Here is a 17,418-nt window from a genome sequence, read left to right as displayed (position 1 = left end):
ATTGAAGTAAATCAAGTAAACATCACTGACAAATTTGTGAAGATATTTTTAATAACTGTTAATTCGTTGAAACACAAATAATTAGCAGTCGGAGGCTTTGAAATCAGCTCGTCAAAAATTCCAGTCAGTGGAATCTGAGGCATCGAAGAGCTCAGAGTTGTTAAAAGGGAAGCTGGAGGAATATTACTGAAAAGTCGCTGAGCCTGCTAACGACAGATACCCCAGCGTTGCGTGTGGCGTCCTCCCTCTCTTGGGGTGCAGTACTACGATGCCGTTGAGGTCACTCAAACCCCCAGAACTGAGCCTCTACTTCAGTCAATCCTCTTTGGTCCCCTCCATGTGCGCATTAACATAACCTCTCACTTCAAAAAAGTTCCCACAAACTGCATTCGCTTTAAAAATCTCGTTTAAATAAATTGACTGAGCCACAGCAGTCACTCCCTTCTCACAACGATTTTCAGTGAGTTATCACCTTTCCATTATCAGTGATAAAAAACATGTGAAAACTCGTCCTTCATGTCGAGAACTCCAGTGTTTATAATCGCACTAACTAGTTGACTAACAATTCCCTGTGAACAAGACTAACGAATTAATAAAATAGAACAAAAGAAAAATGGGAGATTCGGACTCAGAGGCAATAGCAGGTCCTTCAGGTCCTGTGGATGACGCATGGTCCATGAAAATTCCAGCCTTCACCCGAGTGGACAATCCAAATCGTCTCCTGGAGGAGAGTTCCTTCGCCACTTTATTCCCCAAGTACCAGGAGAAATACTTGAACGAGTGCTGGCCCCTGGTGCAGAAGGCCCTGGAGGAACACGGAATAAAAGCTGAGCTGGACCTCATCGAGGGCAGCATGACAGTTAGGACGACGAGGAAAACCTGGGATCCCTACATAATTATCAAGGCCAGGGACATGATTAAATTGATGTCTCGTAAGGTACCTTTTGAGCAGGCAGTTAGAGTACTCAAGGACGACGTCAGTGCAGACATCATAAAGATCTCGTCTTTCGTCAGGAATAAGGAGAAATTCATCAAGAGAAGACAGAGGCTCATCGGACCCAATGGATGCACCTTGAAGTCCATTGAATTACTCACAGGTTATTTCACTTTTCTCCTTTCCAAGAAAACTATTAAATCAATACGATCGAACGTTCATAATTTTTTAATTTCAGGACAATTAAATTGGTAAAATGAATGTTGATGATTGAAAATTGTAGAAAATATGAATTTCCATCAATTATGACGGGATAATTGAAGTAGATTTAATCTACGAGTTTTGTGGAACCGAAAATTGGAATTTGTTTCGTTCCTTTTTTATATTTTCAATGATTTTTGTCTCCAGGGTGTTACGTAATGGTTCAGGGTCAAACAGTGGCTGCTCTAGGTCCATACAAAGGTCTCCAACAGGTGAGAAGGATTGCAGAGGACACCATGAAGAACATCCATCCGATTTACAACATTAAGGCATTGATGATCAAACGAGAATTAATGAAGGACCCTAAATTGAAAAATGAAAATTGGGAGAGATTCCTCCCCAAGTTCGCCACGAAGAATCTTTCCAAGAGGAAACAACCCAAGGTGAAGAGAGAGAAGAAGCCCTACACACCGTTCCCACCTCCACAGCAGGAGAGTAAGTTGGACAAACAACTGGCCAGTGGTGAATATTTCCTTAACAAGGAGCAGAAGAGGATGAAGCAGAAGAAGGAGCTGGATGCCAGGCACGAGGAGGCGGAGAAGAAGAGGCAGGAGAAGCGGGCAGAGGCATTTGTTCCCCCTGAGGAGGAGAAGAAAGTCGAGAGTAAGGGAAAGAAGAGGAAAGTTGATGTTAATGTTCAGGAAATTAAAGATAAAGTGCAAAAAGGACTCAAGAAGAAGAGAAAGAAGGCGTAAATCCTCTTGTTTAGTAATTAAATTGTTTTGAATAAATTACGTGTCAATATTACCCTATCGACTCGTTATGAAAGAATATATTTCATTTTTTAACATTCCTATTGGATAAAACATCAAAAGTCTCGGAGAACTCTTCAGCAGATGACTTTTATTTCCATTTCAATATTTCAACAATTTGCTGCTTCTTATTTTCTATTTCTCATGGAAAAAATACATTAAATCCTCCTGAATTCCGTCCTTTATGTGCATTACTTGTTTTAATCCCAAATTGTTTATTGTAAAAAAAAACAGTATTACTAGAGCCCAGTAGAGAAGGATTATCTCAGAATATAAGACAGATAGTAAAATTTTTGTAAAACTTTTGCAGTTCTCATTTCACTTCATCAAAATTTTCGATCTTTCTCAGATTCAGAGGTGAATTAATCACCTCATTATCCTTCGCAACTGAAATGTATCACTGAATGATGAGGATGATCTCTTGATGAAGCTCAAAGGTCACTGAGATCCACAGCGTCCACTCGTTCCGTGATCTCATTGTCATTAATAGTTTTTTCTTCTTTTCTATGTACCACTTCCCGGGGAAAATCGAGTTTTGGCCACGAACCCGGCTCTGCTTTCTTCATTTTTATCTCAACTTTGGTCGGCAGCATGCTGACGGAACTGCTTTCAACGTCCACAACCTGGACAGAAAAAAAAGACAAGAATTAAAATACAGACAGTAATAAAATCCGATGTACCTGCATAAGTTAAGTAATGCTTTAAATCTCTCACCCCTCTGAGCTCTAGGTCAAGATTATAGTCTGAATTCTCCTCGGGGAAGAATAAACTCGCAGTGAGCCGGATTGGATTCAATTTGACTGAGGATTTACTCGGATTATATTTCTTGGCAAAAATTGATACCACCACGTGGGAACCTGTCTGGTGCCAATCCATTCTGCACTCAATTCGTTTATCTTCATTCTGGAAGAGAATATTTTATTTATAAAAATAAAATTCATGAGTTTTAAAAAACTATCCCAAATATAGGGAGTCGATAAATACAGACCTTAGCCATCCACACATGAGTGCCTTGAGTGCATCCAGGTTGTGCCAGGAACACGGAGAAATCCGTCGTCCTTTTCTGACAACAAGACCAGAACTTCAGCCCCTCATGGAAGATCGCAACTCCAGGATGATGAACACAGGTTTCAGAATCGGATTCAGGCCCCCTGTAGCTTCCCTTGCACGCCTTATTTTTGCAGCTCTCGCCCACCTGAAACGGTAATTAAAATAATCTCGTTGTACCCCATGATTCATTTCAGAAATAATTATTTCCACCAAATCAATTCCTTATGCAAAAAAAGGTCAGTATTGACTGAATAAATTCGTGATTGTCGACTCAATAAAATAATAATTATATGAACATGATAAATTAATTGTAGTCACGTAAGCAATTAATTAGTGAGGAATGAGAGAAGTTGAATTAATTCATGTATAATTCCTCGACCTGGACTTTTCTGTCGTCCTGGGCAGTGGATTCATTGGCAGTGAGTCCTTTTATTTGTTCTAAGAGTGTTGGCGAGATTGTCGGGGTGATTGTCACTTGGGGCGTGTCAAATGACGGTCTCTTCAACGTCGGCTGGTTATTGACAGGTGGACGGTATTCGATGACTTCGTCGGCCTTGGATTTGTCGACCTTCTGTTTCTCAGGCTCAGGCGGCTTTTCATTCGAGTGAGAGGACTTGGTGCAGCCCTTGATATTGAGAAATTCAGTGAAGTCTGTGCATTTTTTGTTGCAGCATGACCAGCCCTTGTAGGCGTCATGGAACACTGGAGTTCCAGGATGATGAACACAGGCATCTGAATTACATTAATAATTCGTTAAATAATCCCTTCCATTGTTTATTTATACTTAATCGCTGATGAATTAACTGTTGGTGAAGAATCGCCTTTGGATTTCTAATTATATCTCAATTGTTATATTCGATCATTTATTCATGCTCTAGGTTATTAATAATATCTTCAATATTTCAGTAAATTTTAAAAAGAGAACTCACCCTCTTTATTCTCCCTGGGGTTGAACTTTTTTCCACATCCCCGGTTGTAACAATTAACTAAAACATTCTCCGCGGACATCTCAAACTGATCTTATCTCCTTGAAATCAAAGTTGCCACTAATTCTATACAATTGCCCTTGCCCAATCTACTTAACTCTAATTTTGTTTACTTATTTCTGGAAATTTCTGAGGATATTCTAGTAGGTTATGTATCAATTCCTTTCACACGTTTTGCCAGTCACTGGCTCTACCTATCCCCCAGATGTTCAACTACTTCCAAAAAAATAGACTTTTATCTTCCAGTCATGAATTAAACTTGAAATTAATAATCTGCAATTAAATTTTTGCCAAAAATATTTTTCGCCTCTAAACCAATGGCGAGTGATTTTTTAATGACCAAAGAAATGTATTTTCTTGACAAAATTTTATCATTATTATTGTATTAATATTATTATTACGTATTTTTCATGTAGATCCTGTGAATAATCTCTTAAAAAACAATGACAACGTGAATTTAATCAAGGAGGGTGTTACACTTTTAAAAATCTTTGGGGTGCATTTGGATTTTGGCGCCGTCTTGGGGCGAACAGCTGGCAACGTTGCAAACAACACAGGTGCCCATTGGCGAAGGTATTGCCGCGTTCAATAGCTCTTCAGGTCCATCAGTACCCGGCAGAGAGTCTCCAGCGTCGAGTCTGAGAGTCTCTCCCCAAAACGATCACCAAAAATTCGTGATTTTGTACAAAGAAAAAAAAAAACCCCTGCAATTGCCCCCAACCCCCCAATACGTACTGAAGCACGACTTCAATTCGGCCTCAACAATGAAAACCAAATAATACCGGCAAAATCCTCCCGCCAGTCTTCAACCGATTGATCAATCAGCGTCTGCTCCAAAATGCTGAGCACCGGTTGGAGCTCCGATAAACAAACTGAAAAGTGCCAGTGAATAATCGATCAAACAATTCAATCGCCAGTTTAATTGAAGTGAATAGTGAAGTCCAGTGGTTCCGGAGAGTGAATTTCCTTTTTTATCGAGAATTCAAATCGTTCAGCGGACGCTGCGGATTCAACTGCTCCAATCACGGTATGTCAGACTAATTGATTTTTTTAATCGGATAAATTCGGTGTCGACTGATTTTGAGGGGCGAAGTGGGGGTTGGGGGGGGGGGACAGCTTGTGGCCCCGATCGAGTTTTTTTTTTATCGAGGATAATTTATGGATCGAAACGATAGGTCATTTATCGAGGCAGTGATGTGAGCGATTCACAGGTTGGAGCAATCACGCGAGCTCAAGCCCCGCGATAGGTTCGTTGAACTCGATAAGCCCTTTGTGTGTAGGAAACTCATGTACAGTAGGTACTGTACATTCTCTGGATGTTTACCGTTGCAAATGGACAACGAGATATTAATCTTTGATGTTTGATTCGTCTGGGGTGAGACAGTCATGAAAATCCGGGGGTGGCTGCCGGAAAAATTGGACACACCAGACATTTGGAATTTTGGGGGGTAATGGGGGAATATTTAGCTGAATATCAGACAGAGTCATCTGCGTTTTTAATCTTATGGGTCTGGTACGGAGATTTAATGTTAAATGTCATTGAATTTTTAATAGATTGAATTTGCGGAATATTAAAAAAATTCATTGATTCCTTGATGAAGAATTAGACAGGAATTTTATATTCCTTTTTCGGGGTTAAAGGTTAAAAATTTGAAGTTTTTTTGTAGATATAGTTGGCCTGAAATTTCACAATTTCGTGGGGTTGATAATTGGGAATTTCGGGAAAAATCAGGAATGGGGATTTTCGCTTAATATTTTCTTGGAAATTAAGAGGAGAGTATTAAGTTCTGAGGAAAATGTTTTTGAATCTTTTGGGTCCGAATCTCGAGAACTTTCAATGGAAAATTGGAATTCTCACGAGAAAGTCAAGGCAAAAATTCCTTCTTTGAATTTGTCTCGACGTTTAGTAATTGTCTAGTGCATTACTGAAAATTTCGGTCAAAAACTGTTAAAAGTGCGGAGCAGGTCAGTTTCCGAGGGGTTTTATGGCTTGAGAGGGTAGCAGAATCTCCAGGATAACCTTTTTTAAAGATTAGCCTGAGAGTCTGAAAAAACCCATTATCTTCCATATTTATCCTAAAATTTACAAAAACCATGTTAATTATCACAATAAAATAAGGATTCCGACTAAATTTTTCATTGGTACCTGTGGTAGCTCTGGAAATTACAATTACGGTTCACCAATATTTATTCTTGAATCAATTCTCAAGTAGTAATTAGCAGTGAGAGAAAATAGAAGAAATGACTTGTGCTAAATTTGAAAGGAGTGGTTCCGACGCGCATTTCTCGACGGTTTTGAGTTGAAAGGATTTCCAGTTCCTCGAATCCCCGAAATCTCGGCTAAACTGCATAATTATTACGTGATGGAGACAGTTACGGGGGTACAGGTGGGACACCTGGTGGTATTATATCCCGTGGAACAGGTATATCGTATACAAAAATCATGGCGGGGCTTCCAAAAATGGAAAATGAAAGGAAAGGGAATTCGTGCCGCCTCTATTCATCCACGAAAATTGTCCCTTTACCGAAAAAAAACCCCCCAGGATGTACACTAAATTGGGTACAGGGGGAGGGAGGTTTCCCTCGAGGAAAGCTGGTCCACGTGGTGGTGAGTGCGATTCCGGTGTAAATGGTCTTGTTGAGAGAGTAGGGTTTTTGTGATGATGGTGGGGATGGAACGTGGTTAGTTGACTTTCCCGATGTACCTCTGGGCCACAGGAATCGCTGAGTCTCTTGGTCTTTCTCAGGGCGCGGTCAAGACCTCTATCCCGCCCCCTGTGAACCCCCCATTTATGTACACTGCAGACTCACCCCATGAATTATTTTTTTTATTCCCGGAAATTTGAGGGGCGGGTGTGGGGGTGGTGACCACAGGTTAAATTACATTCACCGGTTTTTTTTTAAGTCAACAATTATCACAATTAAATAAACGTGATAATTCACGTCATGACATTTTCGTTTTTAATTCCACAGAAATATTCTAATTTTGGATTCATTTTTTTTAAATAAATAATAATTACTAGCAATAATAATGATTATCATTTATTTCGTTATTTCATTTTTCAATGGAATTATAATTTTTTTTTAATGAATTAAGCAGAAAAAAAAGTAAAAGCAAATCTGACGGGGTGGGCGAGGGTGGGAAGGGGGCGGGGTGGAGAACAAGAAAAATGATAATTTATGGGAAAACGTATTAGATTTTTCGAGGCGTTTTGACTGTAAAAATAGTGAAAATGGTGTAGAGGGTGAGGGGGTGAGAGGGTGAGAGGGGAAAGGGCAAGGGGGCGGGAGGTGAGGAGGGGGGAATGAGTAGAGGGAATTCAAGGTGAACTGGTTGATGGGGAGACGGGCTACCCGATGGTTTCAGACGGCAAAATATTAGGTATACCGGGTACACACAATTTACACTCCTGTAATTTGAGAGGTCTGTTGTTTTTCTCTCTTTTTTATTTTGTTTTTTTTTTTCGAGGATTTCATGCGGAATTCCGATGGGAATTCCTGGATTTCAAGGAGGGGAAATGGATAGGTTGAAGTGGACTCTGGAGATGAGGGTCTGATGGATATCTGGGGTAATGAGGGGTTAGGGGAATTTTTCAAGACTTGGAAAATGTTGTGGAGATAATTTTTTATTTGGAGATTTACGAGCGCTTTTGGAAATTGGCATAGGCGATTTGTTGTGGGGAATGGAAAAATGGTGGAGTTCCTATCGGAATATATTTCCATTTATTTATTTTTATCGTTTGGATCGTTGATCGGGTAGGAGATTGTTATTTGGGGGAATTATTGCGGGGTAAATAGGAGAATGCAGAAAATAATAATTAGGGTGATATTCAATAGGTGAAATGCTGGGTCAATCTTTAATTCATGGTACCTTTGTGATGGGATTTGGGGTGGTAATTAAATTTAATATCACTGTGCGGTGAAGTGGTGGGAGTTGGGGATTGTGGATGCGGTGGATTGCAAGGGGTTGAGATTGATGTATTTATGGGGAGCACATGTGCATAATGTAATAATGGTCGCACTTTGGGGATTGGCCTGCTGAAAATGGTGTGTATACGGGGCATGTTGGGCGACAGCTGCAGATAATACGCTGATCACCGACATGACATTTCCGCAATATCAAACACCCGCATGGTATATAGGGCTTCGATACCACTGGCATCGATACCAGATCCCCAACCAGAAAAAAATATATCTCCTTGATCCCCTCATTCCAATCCCCCCTTTTCAACGCGCTATCGATTAGAAATCGATTATCCGATTGTAACATCCGAGAAAAAAAAAATGTCATTCGTCCTGACCGCAAGCTCCCCCTCAAACTGAAAGAAAAATAGCAAAAAAATTAATGAATAAGAAAATAACTTTAAAACGTCCGGAAAATCGGTACAATCTTCAACTCCGAATGCTTCTTCCCCATCAAATTCGCATGAACTCCCTTCAATTCCTAGAAATCATGTTCTCCAACATCTCGACATGACAATTTCATATTCCTGAGTGATTTTTCATATTCATTCCGAGACACTCCACGAAATCTCCTTAACACGAGACGGACGTGTTTCTTTTTATGTCGAACGACATCTCACTTTAGTCTAATGCTCTTTGAAAGTACAAGAGACAAAGAGGGTGGGTGGGCGGTAAGGGGGACGACAGGGGGGGATAGAGGGGTGGGCGGTTGAAGTGGTCCTCCCATTTCCCGCGTTATAGTGGCCTATGGGAGAAATTGAGATACAACGCCAAATGTATCTACTCTCTTTTGCCCTCGATCCTCCATTTCTCTCTCTTTCACCTTGCCATCGCGGAATTACTCTCGGTTGTTGTCGGTTAAGTTCGGACGGCCTCGGCCGGTCGATAGAGCAAACACGGCCGCGCCCCAACCCCCCGGGGGCTTCATGCCATCTCTTGCCTACTGTTAACTTATTCTCTCCTTCTATCTCATTAAGTATAAATGTCAAAATGGTATTCTCTTTCTGATCGGTCTTATGGTTCTCTTGTTATCGTGTCGGTGTCATTATCAATTTCGCGGGGTGGAGGGAGGGGGGTTCTTGGGGGGTTTTCATTGAATTATTCAATTGGAATTCGGGTTTTCATTAATTTCTTGTTTTTTAAGACGTGATTGTTAATTTAATATACATTTATTTTGGAATTTTAGGGCCACCGATAATTTCCTTGGCAGGGGGGTTGGGGGGGGGGGCTCTGGATTTTAATTTTTGATGTTTCAGGGAAATATTTGGAAAGTTTAGGGGGAAATGAGGGGTTGTGGCGTAATTTTTCTTCGACGAAAGGTAAAAATAAGGGAAAATTGGGTAAATTTGAGATTGGTTATGAAATTTATCGCCCGAGGATTACAGAACTCCTCCGTAATTTTTTCGTGTAGTTTTTGGGTGTCTGTGTGGGCGGTACAGGCACACCCTCTCCTATTTGTTAATCCTCGGAGGACCTGGAGGTTTCGGGAATTGACGTTCGCCGGGTTTTAGCCCTCGTGACGTCATGTCGCAACGTCACTGCAACGAACTGCATACGCAATGCTTACGTCACAGACCTCTCGGGGCTCTGTCTAAACGTCCCCGAGGTGCTCTAAAACTGGCTTGATAGGTTTTTCCAGATCAATAGTTCAATTACGCGGTCAATGGATTTATTCCTTCGTAGGGGCGGATGTTCACGTCAGTCGGGATTATTTTAGGATTTGCGTTGTTTATTCCGATGTTAATCCTGTCAAGCGAAACGATCAGTGAATTAACCACCGCTTCCTCAATTTTAACCCTTTTCTTTTGAGAATTTATTATTTTTCGGGATGAATAGATATTTTTTTTAACTTGTAAATCTCATTCATTCGGGTATTCGTCCAGTTGACTTTTCACATTTATAGATTAATTTGTCGCTTTTTTTTTTTTTTTACTAAAATGCAAATTCTACCCTCTCAAACAAGAAGAATTGTTCTTGAATTAATAAAAATTTTATTGCGAACGTACTTGTGACGAAGTGGAGAATTCATCTTGTTTAGGGCAGAGTTATCTCGGTAAGAGTGATGCTGAGAGAATATCTCAGAACATTTTTCCTCTGGAATGTCCTCTTAAAAAATTCATCTGAAAATTTTCTCTTGAAATCACAACTTCTAACAATCACTGATTCTAATGTTTTTCCCTTGAAACCTCGCAAAAAAAAACGTCAAACTTCTAATAAAACCTTTTTTTATCAGAACAAATAATGTATCATTCGTTTCAAAAGCGAAAATGGCTCCAGAAAATCGGAAAGGATATTAATTAATTAATTGAAACAGAAATCGCCGAAATCGATAAGATCAGGCCTAATTTTCCTGTCAACTGGTGAAATCACGAAATCTAAACGAATAATCGATGGATATCTCCCCTTTGTCTGTTTTTCTGTTAATTTCCAGAGTGACCTACGGTAATTGACCGAAATCACAGCGGCAGGTGAAAAAATCTGAAGGATTTACCTCCACCTCGTGCTGATGAATATGACGTGCACGCAACGCTTGCTGACTCCACGTCAATGCACACGCATTTGCATATCAATACATTTCAAATATCCATTTTACCCTCGATTTGACATAAACGGATGCCAACCCCCTGTCAAAGTGATGTGAGTGCCCTTCGAATATACCATTCACATCGGTTTGATCATTTCGTCGTTTACTGTTCAAATTTTTAACGTCGCTAAATCTTCCAAAAATCTTATTCAAAATTTCGAAAACAAATTTCTCACTCTAAAGCCTAATCTTTTTCCAATCCCCAATTGACAACTGAACACCGGAAACTATATTCCCTGAATTTCTAAAAATACAATCCATTTTACAATTTATATTTTAAATAATGATAATCAGTAATCAATTGATATCATTATGTGACATGTTTTGTTTATTGTATTTTACAATCAGATGGAATATTAATTATCTCAGTTTCGTTTCTATTAAAAACAAAAAGACTCTCTTGAAAAATGATAATTTCCCGAATTGGTGGGGGGTAAATGTTGAATTTCTCAGTTTCCCTAGCGTCATTTAGACAATTTCTTTCTAATAGTCCGTGAAAAAGAAAATCATGACAGCCAAAGCCTAATCTAGTTTTCGTAAGCTTGATGAACCCTTGATTCCCCCCAAATTCCCGAAGTTCGTGCGTCATGTGTCGGATATTAGGGGTCGAAGGGAGAGGAAAGGGGGGGCACGTGGAAGGTGCTAAAGCCATGAGCGCATTTGGTTGATGAGAACTCGGGAAGAGGTTGTGGATGAGGGGGTAAAAGTGGGTGTGGGGTGCCACAAGTTCGTGGATACGTTCCTGGCAGCCGCCCTTGTGGCCGATCAATATAACGGCTGGTGGGGTCGGGCCAGTCCTGGCAAGGGTGGGTTGAGAGGGTGGTGAGGATGGCTGGGGTGACAGAGAGAGGGGAGAGAAGGGTAGAATGAGAGGGTTCTGGGGGGTGATGTTTCTGTTCAGTCCCTCTTGTTGGCGAAGAATGCAAGGGGTTTTCGAGTTGGTGGGAAGAGAGAGATAGCCCAGGACTCCCTGAGGAAGAGGAAAAGAGACCCCGAGAAAGTAGTGATAGGAGGGGGTACATGTGGTGGGGATTTTCACCCTCGAACCCTGACACGCGGTGGGGGTGAGCACACCGTCATGGCGGCGAATGCAATAGCCAGGGAAGCGCCCGGAGAAAACTTGACAGGCAAATAAATTCCGGGGGCTTTTTCACCTGATCATCTCACCATTTTTCTCACCCCCTCCACCCCCACCCCCCTGCCCCACCAACCTCAAATTTTGAGAGTATTGTACGACTTTTTTTAATCAGTATCAAAGTGCACACCGACAAAAGAGTTATCAACAGTGACTTATCTAAATGTGAGTGCCTCAGCGTGAAAAAAAAAAACTAGTAGTGTGAATCCGGTTCCTTGGAGACTAGCTGGACAGATCATAGAAATGCTGGGAATGGTTTAACCAACCGGAGGCACGGGGATAATTCATGTGGTTTATGGGTGAGTTGATAACGGGGAGGAATTTGGGATTTAATTATGGAATTTAGTGGGAGCTGAGATTAGAGGCACTGGTTTTTTTTATTTTCGGGAATTTTGTCGTGGAGATGATGCGGTGGATGCAGATGATCGGTTACCGTCTGATTTTCAGGGGGTTGTGATTTTTTTTTTTTTTCATCCCTCGGTTTATGACGTGATGATTCCGGGTCTCCAGAGGGTGAACCCTTCCCAGATGTCCTTTGTATTAATCCGGGGATTGCGGGTGATACTTAAATTGCCCCACCCGTGGGTCGAGGTCCTCCCGATGAATTTTCTAGTGAATTTTCCGGGTGTTCAACACCACGTGATGATTACCAATAACCACACCCCGCCCGACGGGTGATGCGGGGTTCAGGGTTTCGATTTAATTTTCGTGGGGTTTGACAGCGAATTTTGCAGGGGGGGGGTGGGGTTATTTCAGGGCCAATCGGGTGTAATTAAGAGGGTCGGGGGTAACTCGGTGGTGCCTCTGCACATGGCCTCGTTCTCCGTGGCATGCCGTTTGCAACCTGCAGCACTCGTCAGGTTTACGGGTAAGGTTATAGCCAACTTCCGGTGCGAGGTGAGACTCGTTTTTATTATTTTCGGGGGAGAGATACTCGGCGAAATTGCCGAGCGCGTCGTGAAAAAATACATAATATACAACTTCAATTCTGTTATTTATAAAGGGCATCAAAAAAATATATGTCAATCAAATAGAACATATTAAACTATTAATTGATTAATTATGATAATCGAAATTAAACGAATGTGAAATGTATTAAAAATTTCTTTTTTTTCGGTTTTTTTTTCACTTTTTTTTGGGAGTGCAAATGATGGAAAAATTTATTGTTATTATTACTATTATTATTATTTCCATACTCTGGAAATTCTGAAATGAAAAAAAATTCATGTTGTCATTCAAAAGTGGATAAATTTAGATTGATTGTTGCAATTTCTCCGACAATTCAAGGGAAAATGAAAAATTGTTAATATCGTGTTGCAATGGGGTAGAGAGGGTGTGGGAGGGGGTTGAAAGGGGTTCATGAGGGGTGGAGTAACTCGTTCGAATAACTATGAACACAGCACTACCAATTACCACGGACATGTACAACTTGTCTGAAATACACATGTGGGTGAGCGGTGACATGGACCAATTAGTTGACCCCTCTGATGCCACTTGGGTAAAACTACCTCGGGATTTTTTTTTTTCCTCTCCCCTCTCCAACACTCTGGTTATTCTAGGTATCAATTTCATTGACAGCCTGCGGCCAAATTTCGGGGGTGATGTGTTCAGTTGAAAAATGAATTTTTTTGATTTTTATTTGCCGGGGAATTGGCGCAGGTGATGATTGGAACGGGCGAGAACCAACGGTACGGCGAGGGTAATTGAACATTTTTATTCATTGAATTTTTCCCGGTTTGTATTTTTTTTCTGTCGTCTATCGCCATTTTTTTTTTCGCTGAATAATTTATTCCAGGGTTTATGGGATTCAGCATTTTTTTACATCCCAAACTTCTGGGAGAATCGATGAACATTTTTGAGAGATTTATTTGTCTGTTTTTTATTTATTATCATTTTTTTTATTTTCATTAATTTTATTGTTTATTGGGTGAAATGACGATTCATTGAAATTTTATGAAATTTCATCATTTGAAAAGGAAAATTTTCCACAAAATTAGTCAATCGATCAATGAATGATTATTATTATATATAGGATATAATATTATGTCAATCCATATTATGCAATAATTCTTGAATTATTGCAATTATTTGTTTTTCTAATCAGTTCAGCTGTGGAAAAAAAATTTGGAATATTCCAAGAACTCGCAGAATATTCGCAAAATGATCTCCATGTATGACATTAGATCAATTACATAACCAGTTCAATGCAAACGGCGCAGTTAATCAATTGCCCTTTGCCATGAACTGGCAATTATCAGTCTCACTCTTTCCGCGAAGAGCTAGTGGCAGCAATTGTTAACTTTTGAAGTGCGTTTCGAGTGATTAGTCTTCATTAAACTGTTGAAGGATCGCCTATCCGTCGGCCATTACTCATTCACTTCATCTAATCTAATCTTAATGAGTTTTTATCCTTAATTTCAGTGGCGAAGTGGTAAATTGCGATAAGTCGAGTTTAAAAAATGTCTTAATTACCGTTTTATCTCGAAAATTATCGATTTCAGGTGAAAACGCCAAAGAAATTTTTTGTAGCGAATTACATTTCCGACAAAAAAAGTCCTGCAGTGTTCACTCGTAGAATCAATAGTTTTATGGATTATTCGATATTTATTAAAATATAAAAATTTGAAAACGAAATAATCGGAAGAATTATTATTATATTAATGTTTATTGACTTGTTCATCGAATCCTCGTCGATCCGTCATCCTTGAAATGTAAGAAATTGTTCGATAATCGAGTCAATTGTTGATTTATTGGAATAACTGAGGCCGAAGGATAAAATTGATTGGAAATTATGGAAATTGAAAGCTAAATTAATTATTCAATGTCAGTTATTGAAGTGTACTCAAATCAATGAAGGATTCCATATCGTCTTATTGACTTATTCTCGACGGAATTAATTTCAATTTCAAAGATCCATTCAATTCAATAAATTTCAGAAGGTCAGCTTAGGAATGTCGAATAAATCATGCTAAAAATTCATTTCTATTATCTATAAGTAATTTTTCGTCTGGTCATCACAATTTCATGAGAATTTTCAATAGTTAATTGAATGAGATAACTGAATTATTCAAGTTGAAGTCTTGATTTCGATAATAAAAGCTCGGATTTTCGATTAAAGGATACAATTAAATTCTTAATAAATCGAAATTGGTACTGATTTAAATATGAAAATAGAAAATTCCTTGAATATTCAATACTTGAACCTTTATCTTTACATTTCTCAAATAAACAATCTAAATATAAATAATGTAAAGATAAAGAGTGACTTGCCAATCTATTTAATACGATATTTAGAAAATAATAACTAATGAATTAATGATAAGTAATGATTTCTGTTGATCAGGTACTATGGAAAGAGGGGAATGGGGGGCGGCGGAGGGCTACAAGCCACGGAACTCCGGCGACAGTACCTGGTGCCATCAAAAACCGATGAATACGAGGAATCATCAATAAAGGATAATGGAGATATCGGGGATAATGATGCCTATCAAGGGGCAGCAGTCGGTATTGCATCCGGCCAGCCGACTTGTATTGCTCGAATTAGTGGACGTGACAGACGTAGAACGTCCGATATTAAGGACAATACGTGGTCACAATTACTTGAGGAGAAACTTGAAGACGGAAGGAGACGACGAAGACGACGCGGAAGACGACGGGGGCGGAGTTGTGAGCCAATTAAACTTGAAATCAGTGGTACGATGAGAGAGGGCAAAGGTAATGGCGAGTGGCAGGAGGTGAATGATAATTTTCAAGTTGCTACGGAGAAGACTAGGAGAATTGATAAGGACAGCTCCAAGGGACTTAGACAAATGACGGAAATGGCTGTTGGTACATTGCTACTTGGTGTTGTCCTCCTCGTTACACCAGGTATACACTAATTGCTTGTAATTATTCTGATGGGGGGTACAGAGGATGTGCGTGCGAATTTTCGTTTATACTTTTGTACTTAATCCACCCTTTTCTCAGAGTTGTGTGTGGGAAAATGGAAAAGCCAGCGATTGTTGGAGATGATGCTAAGTATATGCCTGTGCAAACTTCCGTTTTATCACTTCCGTTGGTACTTTATTTTTCTTTTTACTCTTCTACTTTTTTTTTTTCATTGCTGGAATTACCTTGGGCTGAGGAAATTATTAGTCCGGTATGTGGCACATGGGAATTTGCTTGGGACTGGGAAAATAAATGAGGGAAATTACTTTGGAAATTGTAGAAATTCCGGGATTAATAGTTCTTTATATTAATTATTGAGAAATTCTTCGTTATTTCTGTAAAAGTACTCGGCGTTTAATTGATACTGAGGGTAATTAATGGAAGGGCTCGTGGAGAGTCTCGAGTGTAACAGGAAATCCTTAAATAATTTCTTTTCCTCTCTTCTTTTCACTGTTGAGGGAGTTAAAGTGTTTTAAGAAAATGACAAGTTGGATTCCCAAGGGGACGTGAGGTCGAGGATTTTAAGTGTGTCATGAGAATGTCAAGGAAATTCACTGCAGTTATGAGAAAAAAAAAACGGCAAAAATAGTTTTTTCATGAGTAAAAACACTTCTTAAATTTTAATCAGAAGTTATTTTTCACTCAACCTCTTGATCTCGAGAGCTATTTCGTTGAATTGAAACATTGATGTTGATTGAATCCAACATTTTTTAGTCGATGATTTAATGATTTTTTTATGTCTCCAGGTCTTTGTCACCAGGACGCAGTCCACATAACTGCGATACTTGGTGAAAGTGTGGTCTTCAATTGTCACGTTGAGTTTCCTGGTGAGCATCCAGTGCCCTACGTTCTCCAATGGGAGAAGAAGGTAGGCGACACGGTACGATATCGGACGATCAACCTCTCTGCTCTCTATCCGTGAGTTATAAATTTATGGGGTTTCGCTCGTGGCACCCAGACCTGGCTACCACCCGAATGCCCGGAGATTCCATCTTATCACTTGGTCATGAAGTCGACCGAATCGAGAAGAATCGACTCTACTTTATTCCTAACTCCTCCACTCCCAGACTACTTTGCAATCACATCTAGCATCTGCGTGTCTTCAAACTCCCCGCCTCTTTATCGTTTTACAGAATTCACTCCTTTTTTAATTTCGTTCCTCTTCATAAAAATTCAACATTAATTCATTGATAATTCACTCTAAAAATCGTTATCATTCTTGTGCTTTGCACACGCATTTATTGGAAATGCGTGAGATTTAGCTGCAACGTCGTGACGTCGTGGCGGATTCGTTTCGTTTTACGGGTCTTTCCCTTTAAATTTATTACCGTTTGAAATTTTTTGAATTTTCAAAATTCTTCCGCTTTCCCCGCCCCTACGTAAAATTTGCGCAATGATTCGCAGCCTCCATCAGTTTCCGCAATTATTCTCAAATTTACACGATTTTCTAAATTTTTTACATTTTTTTATTGAGTCGTTTTTATTTTTTATTTTTCTTTTATCATTTCTGTGATTATTTATGGAAATAATTACATTGAAATTCAAGTGAACCGTGATAACAAAAATTTCGAAAACTTCTGTAGAGACTAAAAATAAAAATTTTCAATACAAATGAATGAATAATAAACATGAAAATTATGTATCGACCAATTGTTGGATACGAGATTGTACGTGCGCGATCCGCACGCGCATCTATTCGAAATGTTTGAGATTTAGCCGTGACTTCGCGGTGGTGAATCGGCTGTCTTACGGGTCTTACCCTTACGGTCATTCGAGATATTTCGAGAATTGCGAGATCGATTCCCTTTCTCCTCTTTATATTAAAA

At 39.6% G+C, this 17,418-nt stretch overlaps 3 protein-coding genes across 12 annotated transcripts in view; 2 read left to right on the top strand and 1 right to left on the bottom strand.

The window, feature by feature from the left end:
* Positions 1–6: 6 nt before the first annotated feature.
* Positions 7–1,979, top strand: dbe (KRR1 small subunit processome component homolog dbe). The gene is made up of 2 exons (XM_011316461.1): positions 7–1,097; positions 1,343–1,979. Exons 1-2 carry the CDS (start codon positions 614–616, stop codon positions 1,888–1,890), a joined length of 1,032 nt encoding a protein of 343 aa, XP_011314763.1. The 5' UTR covers positions 7–613; the 3' UTR covers positions 1,891–1,979.
* A 39-nt stretch (positions 1,980–2,018) lies between these two features.
* On the bottom strand, positions 2,019–4,173 carry CHORD (CHORD-like protein). The gene is made up of 5 exons (XM_011316460.1): positions 3,927–4,173; positions 3,377–3,729; positions 2,936–3,142; positions 2,662–2,850; positions 2,019–2,570 (listed from the first exon to the last, which is right to left on the bottom strand). The coding sequence occupies exons 1-5, from the start codon at positions 4,003–4,005 to the stop codon at positions 2,379–2,381; spliced, it is 1,020 nt and encodes a 339-aa protein (XP_011314762.1). The 5' UTR covers positions 4,006–4,173; the 3' UTR covers positions 2,019–2,378.
* A 433-nt stretch (positions 4,174–4,606) lies between these two features.
* Positions 4,607–17,418, top strand: part of tutl (turtle) — a 30,609-nt gene continuing 17,797 nt past the window's right edge. For 2 of the 10 annotated variants that reach the window (XM_011316453.1, XM_011316452.1), the window contains exons 1-3: positions 13,969–14,376; positions 15,009–15,532; positions 16,339–16,460. In XM_011316453.1, the coding sequence (XP_011314755.1) occupies positions 14,375–14,376; positions 15,009–15,532; positions 16,339–16,460 (648 nt within the window). In that variant the 5' untranslated portion in view covers positions 13,969–14,374. Of the gene's footprint in view, positions 5,011–11,776; positions 11,965–13,968; positions 14,377–15,008; positions 15,533–16,338; positions 16,473–17,418 lie in introns of those variants that run through there. The other 8 variants (XM_011316458.1, XM_011316459.1, XM_011316450.1 and 5 more) reach the window with 7 other exon arrangements.

This window comes from Fopius arisanus, unplaced genomic scaffold (assembly GCF_000806365.1).
Source record: "Fopius arisanus strain USDA-PBARC FA_bdor unplaced genomic scaffold, ASM80636v1 scaffold00007, whole genome shotgun sequence".
Classification (NCBI taxonomy): Eukaryota; Metazoa; Arthropoda; class Insecta; order Hymenoptera; family Braconidae; genus Fopius; species Fopius arisanus.
This window is presented reverse-complemented; position numbering and strand designations above follow the sequence as displayed.

What these genes read in the sequence shown, in the direction of transcription:
- CHORD (XM_011316460.1), bottom strand. Translation starts at nt 4,005, where the DNA reads ATGTCCGCGGAGAATGTTTTAGTTAATTGTTACAACCGGGGATGTGGA. An exon ending in CCCCAGGGAGAATAAAGAGG is followed by an intron (nt 3,730 to 3,926) that starts GTGAGTTCTCTT and finishes AATGTAATTCAG; the next exon opens with ATGCCTGTGTTCATCATCCT. An exon ending in TTGACCTAGAGCTCAGAGGG is followed by an intron (nt 2,571 to 2,661) that starts GTGAGAGATTTA and finishes TTTTCTGTCCAG; the next exon opens with GTTGTGGACGTTGAAAGCAG.
- dbe (XM_011316461.1), top strand. Translation starts at nt 614, where the DNA reads ATGGGAGATTCGGACTCAGAGGCAATAGCAGGTCCTTCAGGTCCTGTG. An exon ending in GTCCATTGAATTACTCACAG is followed by an intron (nt 1,098 to 1,342) that starts GTTATTTCACTT and finishes TTTTGTCTCCAG; the next exon opens with GGTGTTACGTAATGGTTCAG.